At 36.8% G+C, this 8,926-nt stretch overlaps 2 protein-coding genes across 2 annotated transcripts; both read right to left on the reverse strand.

Moving 5' to 3' along the window:
• Positions 1-1,532: 1,532 nt before the first annotated feature.
• Positions 1,533-2,807, reverse strand: LOC132172924 (probable F-box protein At4g22030). Its single transcript, XM_059584483.1, has one exon. The coding sequence runs from the start codon at positions 2,802-2,804 to the stop codon at positions 1,533-1,535; it is 1,272 nt and encodes a 423-aa protein (XP_059440466.1). The 5' UTR covers positions 2,805-2,807.
• A 4,444-nt stretch (positions 2,808-7,251) lies between these two features.
• LOC132172989 (probable F-box protein At4g22030) lies at positions 7,252-8,523 on the reverse strand. The gene has a single exon (XM_059584554.1). The coding sequence runs from the start codon at positions 8,518-8,520 to the stop codon at positions 7,252-7,254; it is 1,269 nt and encodes a 422-aa protein (XP_059440537.1). The 5' UTR covers positions 8,521-8,523.
• Positions 8,524-8,926: the final 403 nt, after the last annotated feature.

Below are 8,926 nucleotides of genomic sequence, written 5' to 3' on the forward strand. Positions count from 1 at the left end.
TCTGCCCTAAATCACACATTGCCTGCTTTCTTTTGTCTACATGCTTTGAATCTCGACATGGTTTTCCATATGGCTGTCCTGGGATGCTGCTAGATACTTTCTTAACACAATCTTATTCCCTTTACTGCCATTGCCATTTCTTCATAACTATCATCATGATTCACAGCCTAGATGGCATCATGATTCAGGGCAACAATGGTTAACACCTAATGCCCATTGATTTAAATTTTATTAATTTACTTCCTAAGGTTTTGATAGAATGTTTTAATTTTTATAAAGTAGATTCCGTTTACCTTTCAGTTAAATTTCAAAAAATACTGCCACATCATATCTAATCAGAAGGTGACACAAGTAGCCTTTAATGAAAATATATATATATATATATATATATATATATATATATATATATAACAAAAAACAAAAGAATAATAAATAAAAAAAAAAAAAAAAACTACCCCTTGTTAAAAATCCACATTAATAAGGTGGAATAGCAATGAAATAAGATTGTGGTTTATAGCATTTATTGGCATTAAATATGAATACACTGAGCTGAAGTGTTGCTTACAACAATACTATTTTAAATGGGTTGTAAGATATTTTCTCATATTAGTTTGGAAGAAATTTCTGTTCTAAGTCCCTTAAAAATTGATGTAATAGTACGTATAATATTTGCTATGTAATTAGAGACTAAAATGTTGACTATTATATAATAAATCTACATAAAATGTGGGCGTTTAGATGAGTTTATTTTAATTAAGGTAACTCGAGCCATTTTTTTCATTGAACTGTCCCACCTATATATAGTATTGTTCGTAAGGGAAAAATAGTGTACCAATTGAAAACTTCACTTAAGATTTACAAGCTTTTGAAATACGATCTGAATTCATATTGAGATTGTTAGATTAATTCTTGATTTATTCAAGTCTTTGGAACAAGATCGATGACAAAAAGGAAAAAGTCTATGGCACGAGGCTCTAAAGTTTGAAGAGGTACGTAATTGGGACGATCAGTTTTGTAAGTTATATATGTTAAATCTCAAATATCCACTTATTTTAAATAGGTTTTTCTAATTAAATAATAAAAATAAATAATTAGATGAAACATAATATTCTAATCATATAAATAGAATATGCGACAGTAATCACAACCGAGTGACAAACTGAGTTTTCAAATGAGTTGATCGACTTCCAATTCCAAACACTCAATGTAAACACAAGCTGTTTAATCCGGACCGCATGTCTTGAATTCCGAGTTTCACCCAATCGAAATACAACTTTCCTATTCTGGCTGTAGTCGTAAAGCTAATGCAATGGCCACCGGCAACTTGACCGTTCAACAAATTGCACTAGGAAATTCAAGTCATTATATACAAGAAACTAAAAAAAATTATATTCTTTTGGACACAACTTTTGGCTTTTATTGCAGAAGTAACTGAGACATTTTTTGTATAGAATTAGCGTTTGTCATTGTCAATGTTAGAGCTAGATTGTACAAAGAATCAAAGAATAGCTATATATGCACGAAATCTTAAACTAAAAGAGCTTGCTAGCGAATTCATCTATGGCGGTTCCATCTATACGTGAAGAAGCTGACTTTCTGGCTAGTTCTTTGAAATTTGACAAGCTTCTCCCCAATTTTAAAGCTACATTCATTTCAAACAACTCTCCGTTTTCTCTTTTCTCCAAATCTCTTTCCTCAAGTGTGACTTCAATGGATTCTTGGAGTAATTGGAAGAAGCCAGCGCAGTTTCTATACATCTCAAACACCATCCCAACTTGGGCACCATGTTCAAATGCATTAACCGCGCTACCTAAAGCCCCCGCAGCCACCGCTACTACTGCAGCCCATGAGGCGTTACCAACGAAAGCAGATCCGACGGCTGCAATGCCAGTGAGTAATGGACCTGAGATGGCTAAAACCTTGTTGATCTTCAACACCAAGTTGCCTAGCCTTTCGTAGTCCTCAATGTCCTTTCTCTTCACCACTTCGATGATCTCTCGCATTTCTACTTCCATTTCCTCACTCCACCCATTATTCTTCTGACCGCGTTGCTTCCCTTCAGATGACTTGTTTTTCTTCTGGATTTGTTGATTTGAAGGCCACCAAACAGATGGCTCAAACTTTGCAGGGAATTTGTCAAGCATGGCTCCTAGCAAGGGAAGTGGGTATGCTTTGTCGGCGGCCAAAACCTTTTCCATAACGCTCTTCACATCTTCTTTAGATGGACTCCCGAGAGCCATCATGGTTTGGATTTGGGTCTGGATCTGCCTGAACAATCTCGTAGCATTGCGTTGCTCCTCTGCAAGCTGTGAAGGCTGTATTTTGTTCGTCACAAGCAACATCCCAGTGGCTGCAGAATACAAGAGAGTGGACGACAGTTTGAGAGCCAAAAGGGGCATTCCGGCGCCACCAATTGCTGCAGCACCGGCCATGGTGGCAGCAGTGAGGGTTATCATGTTGACGGAGTTGAGAAGAAGGGTATTCCAGTTTTCACGCTGTTTTCCAATGTTGGCGTGCATCTCCACCCTGTCAGCCACGGCCTCTAAGATGGCATATAGTTGGGTAGTCGCCGCAGTGGCGTCGGAGTTGGGTGATTTATCATGGATTGGTGCAGTACTGATCTTTTCTACCGGAACTATTCTCTTGAACCCATCTCTGAGATTCAATTCCTCAACCGGCTTTGTCGTTGGTATTTTTGGAATTGAGAAATAGGGAATGACTTTAGGAAGTTTAGGGACATGAATAACAGAATTGATTTGCCTGGAACAAGAAGATGAAGATAATCGCAGAGTTGAAGAAGCCATTTGGTTGATGTTTTCTCTGAGCTTTTCTTTGTGTATGTGTTGTTGGTAAAGCGGAGAAGTGTTAATTTGAGAATGGAGGCTTGTGGAGCCTGTATTTATAATATGGAAGGATAAGTACTGAAACGACTGGTCAGAATCCGATACAGAAAATATTGACCAGCTGATCACCGGGTGGACTCAGCCCCTTGGCTGACCTTTTCACTCTTCATAATTTTCAAGTTCAAAATTTTCTCCCTGGTATTGGGTCTCTCATGGTACGTAGTAAAACTCGTCATTAGAACTGGTAAGCTATGATAATAAAACTACAATTTTCCATCACTATAAACCTTATTTATACTTTTAAAAATTATATTTTTATTTTATAATTGTTATTTTTTGATATTATTTACTTGATAGTTAATTAGTCTTCATCAACCCCAGATAAAAATTATTGTGTGGGATACCGAATGTTTTTTTCTTTCTAAATTACTAAGCAGGATACAATTATTTTTATTCTCATTTTAGTATTTTAGTTAATTGAAATAAAATTTAGCTCTAATAAACTGAATTTAATAATTAATTTTCAGCGATTCAACACAAAGAAAACTGTATTTGTTTGTCTTTCTCCTATATATATATATATATATATATATATATATGCGAATGCGACGTAGTAAAACTTGGAAGCTAATACATGCAACTAATATTTTCCGTTGCTACAAAACTTGTGCTACATATATAGTATAAACATTCTCGATCACTTGGCTTTTAAAACTACTAGAATTATTTATTATTGATTTTTAATTTAATAATGCGAGTGTTGAAGTTGGAGTGGGGGGTACGTGTGTAATATTACTCATATTTGTTAGTGTATTTGGATTGGTATTTTTTGTTTAAGAAATGATAAAAGTGTTTTGATATGATATAGAAGTAAGAAGTGTTTTCGTTATACCTACTTAGTTTGAGAAAATACAAACATATGTATAGCTCAATGTTTATTTATAAAAAAATAAAAAATAAAAAAGGTTAAAAGGATTAATAATAAGAGTGGGTAACCACTCTAAGTGAATGAAAGGAATGATTGGACAACCACATTAGGCTTATTTATGGTAGCCGTACGGCCACTTCTAACCAAAATAGAGAGTTGACCAGGTTGCCATCTCTCCTCCACTAATGGTGGTACATGGCCCCTTAACAATTTTTTGTTTTTTTTGTTTTTTTTTTTTTTTAAATAGTAAGTTAGTTGATGTTTCTGTAAAAGTTTAAATATGTGTTTTGTCAAAATACTTTAATAAGAATGCGTGAAATTTTTTATAAAAAAAATGTATGTGTTTTGAATTATTTATTAATGAATTAATATTTGAGAAGAATAAAAAATTCAAATTTAAAACAGAAAACAAAAGGAGAATAGGATAGCAAACATATATACGCTTGGTCTGTTTCTTTTACTTTTATTTTTATTTTGGATCAAGCAATACGGCTATCTTTAACAGGTCAACATCTATAGGAGGTCAATATCTACAAGTGGATATTTCAAAAAAAAAAAAAAAATATATATATATATATATATATATATATATATATACTTGCTAGGCGCTGCTTTTTGTTTTGAGCTACTAATTAATGAATTTGAGAAAAATAAAAAAAAAATAAAAAATTTTAAACAGAAAACAAAAAGAGAATAGTCTTTTATTGTGGATCAATCAAGCAATAGTCTTTTAACAGGTCAACATTTACAAGGGGTAAAAATTCAAAATCTACAAAGTGGATTGGATTCTTAAAAAAAAAAAAAAAAAAAAAAAAGAGAGAGCAATTCTAACAAGTGGTGATTGAAATTAGCAAATACGTACTACGACATATCAACTATTCAAAATTAGTTGCATTTACTTGATACCCATCATATATTTCTTGCCTTGCTATTGGTGATTTCATGGAGAGTGCCAGATGAGATAGATTTTGTCTTAAGTTTTTATAGTTGTGATTATTTAGATCTCGATTCCAGGCAATAGAGCGTGTAACAAGTTGCTCGAACATTTGACTTATTTAAGGAAAGGTTAAGTGATTAAATTTACTTCTTTTAATTAGCTTAAACTTTTAGGACAAGTAGTAATTTAACATGGTATCAGAGTCATTTTATGTGGCTTATAATAAATGTCTTTGACGTTTCCCTGCTCTCCCTCAAACGACGTCATTGTTTCGGTCGTTGTGGCCAAGCGGTCCTCCGCTGAAAATCTCTTCCACGTCTTCATCGCAGCCTCATCTAGGAAAATTATCCCAGATTCATGCTTGCTAGGCACAAATCTATCGATCTGTGGAAGACCCCGTCATTAACATCCTCCGACCGCACCACCACGCGCCGCCAAAAGGTGTTGTCGTGTTGTCCACACGCAGCCACGTCCGGTGGATCAACCAGGTTGCGAGGTCGTTCCATAGATCTGCTGCCAGTGGTCTCAAATCCGTCAAGAAGCTGCCAATGGACTGCGAACGCGCTTACACGCGCCACTTGAAGTTTCTGGCTTTCTGCCATGTGGCGCAATATACGGCCGATCAGCTTGGTTGTGGCGCCGTCCTGAAGATCCTCCGCCGGCCATCACAAATTTGACAAGAACGCCGCAAACGGATTGCAGGCTTCGAACGCGCCACCACGCGCCGTTTGATGTTGCTGCGCGTGGGCTTCACGCGCCACAGCGACTCCACGGTGAAGCGCGTGTACCACATGCGCTAGACGCTTTCACTCATCCTTGCAGCCACGCGTCAGCCTCTCAGCATGCCACATTAGCTCTAGTGCCACTCCATCTCTGCCACGTCAACATCTCCAACTCGATCCAAAGCAGTCAACCCGGTTCACCGGTTTAGACCCGAGTCACTTTTCTTCGGGCCAGACCGACCCATTCATTAACCTTTTAGAATAACTGGTAATTTAACATGGTATCAGAGCCAATGTTCGAAAGGTCTAGGGATCGAATCTTGACTCCGTCATTTCACCCCCCCCACTCAATTTCAATTAAAATATTCTACGTGTTGGGCTTCACCTATTAAAAGGGAATTTGAGCCCACACATGAAGGGGAGTATTAAAGTAATGGTTAAGTAATTAAATTTTTCTCTTTCTATTAGCTTAAGCTTTTAGGACAAATGGTAATTTAACATGACTGAATAAGTAAAGTCTCGACAGACTCTCACGTGAGCTATGAGGTTACCCTATTGCACGCCACCAATATATATACTTCAATATACATTAAAGTAAAATTCAGAATTAAGTGTTACCCTTATATGTGGTTCTCTTCCTTAAGTTTAGAGAAAATGTCCAAAAAGTCACAAAAAGCCACCCACAGCAAACTCCATATATTACTTCTGAACATTAGGATCGCGACGGTGCAACCCAATGTATAGGGTTGCACTATAGCAATCATTTTGCTTATTAAAATAGAAAGATAAAAATATTAATAATAAAAAACTCATTCTCTCTCTTGAATTATTAAGAAAGTAGAGAAATAAAGAATTAAAACAAACAAAAAAATTACCTTAACAATTTTTTTTTCTTTGAGTTGGGGGGCCATGGCCTACACCAGCCACCCCAGCTCCGTCCCTGTATATATATATATATATATATATTTCATTGAACTATCCCACATATAGTATTGTTCGTAAGGTAAAAGAATGTACCAATCAAAACTCCACTTAAGATTTACAAGCTTTTGAAATATGATCCAAACTCATATTTAGATTGTTAGATTAATTCTTGATTTCTTGCTGAAGACCAAAGCGGTGGACCAGAAGCTTCTGGCGATTTCCTTGAAGTCTCTCCTAGAAGGTTTCTTTGTTTGCGAATCGAGATTTGAGTGGTCCTTCATGGTGGTTTGTCGAGAGAGATCAGAGAGAGAGAGGTGGGAAGAAGAGAGAGCTGGAGAGGTTTCTAGAGGCTGCTGGAGAGGCCTTTCTCAGAGAGAGAGAGAGAGATAGCGGGAGAATGAAAAAAAGGAAAAAACATAAGAAAGTTTTGAGAAAAAGAGAAAACAGATGACAGAAACAATAAAAAAAAATTAAAAATTAAAAATAATAATAATAATAAATAAATAAATAAAAAATGGTTCCTGAAAAAAGTGCTGCTAGCTACATGTAGCATTTTTTTTTTTTTTTTGCTAATCCAATAAAATCTCAATTTTTTCTTTTTTTTTTTCTTTTTTTTAATCTAATGTGGGAGATTTTTTTAAAATCTAATTAGTCATTTTAGATAAAAGTATCATTTGGTTCCTCCATTGTGAGTGCTCTAAATATGAATAGTTTTCATATCCATCAATTATTTCCATTCACAAAACAATAAAAGCATGCAAATCAATCTTCTACACTAATAGCTGAGATAAAATTTGAGAAGTAGTATTTTTTCTATGTTATAGGTTAATTTGTATAAGCAATTGGTTTGTACAAATAATCAATGAATCAAAGAATAGCTGTGCTCGAAATCTTAAACTAAAAAAGCTTGCTAGCAAATTCATCTATGGTGGTTCCATCCATACGTGAAGAAGCTGACTTTCTGGCAAGTTCTCTGAGCTGTGATAAGCTTCTTCCCAGTTTCAAAGCCACATTCATTTCAAACAACTCTCCGTTTTCTCTTTTCTCCAAATCTTTTTCCTCAAGTGTGGATTCAATTGATTCTTGGAGTAGCTGGAAAAAGCCAGCGCAGTTTCTGTACATCTCAAACACCATCCCAACTTGGCCACCATGCTCGAATGCATTAACCGCGCTACCTAAAGCCCCCGCAGCCACCGCTACTACTGCAGCCCATGAGCTGTTACCGACAAAAGCAGATCCGACGGCTGCAATGCCAGTGAGTAATGGACCTGAGATGGCTAAAATCTTGTTGATCTTCAACACCAAGTTGCCTAGCCTTTCGTAGTCCTCAATGTCCTTTCTCTTCACCACTTCGATGATCTCTCGCATTTCTACTTCCATTTCCTCACTCCACCCATTATTCTTCTGACCGCGTTGCTTCCCTTCAGATGACTTGTTTTTCTTCTGGATTTGTTGATTTGAAGGCCACCAAACAGATGGCTCAAACTTTGCAGGGAATTTGTCAAGCATGGCTCCTAGCAAGGGAAGTGGGTATGCTTTGTCGGCGGCCAAAACCTTTTCCATAACGCTCTTCACATCTTCTTTAGATGGACTCCCGAGAGCCATCATGGTTTGGATTTGGGTCTGGATCTGCCTGAACAATCTCGTAGCATTGCGTTGCTCCTCTGCAAGCTGTGAAGGCTGTATTTTGTTCGTCACAAGCAACATCCCAGTGGCTGCAGAATACAAGAGAGTGGACGACAGTTTGAGAGCCAAAAGGGGCATTCCGGCGCCACCAATCGCTGCAGCACCGGCCATGGTGGCAGCAGTGAGGGTTATCATGTTGACGGAGTTGAGAAGAAGGGTATTCCAGTTTTCACGCTGTTTTCCAATGTTGGCGTGCATCTCCACCCTGTCAGCCACGGCCTCTAAGATGGCATATAGTTGGGTAGTCGCCGCAGTGGCGTCGGAGTTGGGTGATTTATCGTGGATTGGTGCAGTACTGATCTTTTCAACCGGAACTATTCTCTTGAACCCATCTCTTAGATTCAATTCCTCAACCGGCTTTGTCGTTGGTATTTTTGGAATTGAGAAAGGAATGACTTCTGGAAGTTTAGGGACATGAATAACAGCATTGATTTGCCTGGAACAAGAAGATGAAGATAATCGCAGAGTTGAAGAAGCCATTTGATTGATGTTTTCTCTGAGCTTTTCTTGTGTTATATGTTGTAGGGAAAGTGGAGAGGTGTTTGAGAATGGAGGCATGTGGAGTCTGTATTTATACTATGGAAGGATAAGTACTGAAACGAATGGTCAGAATCAGATACAGAAAATATTGACCAGCTGATCACCGGGTTGACTCAGCCCCTTGGCTGACCTTTTCACTCTTCATAATTTTCAAGTTCAAAATTTTCTCCCTGGTATTGGGTCTCTCATGGTACGTAGTAAAACTCGTTATTAGAACTGGTAAGCAATGATATCATAAAACTATAATTTTCCATCACTATAAACCTTATTTATACTTTTAAAAATTATATTTTTATTTAATAATTATTATTATTTTTGATAATATTTAGTTGATAGTTAGTCCCCA

This window comes from Corylus avellana, chromosome ca2 (assembly GCF_901000735.1).
Source record: "Corylus avellana chromosome ca2, CavTom2PMs-1.0".
Taxonomy (NCBI): domain Eukaryota; kingdom Viridiplantae; phylum Streptophyta; class Magnoliopsida; order Fagales; family Betulaceae; genus Corylus; species Corylus avellana.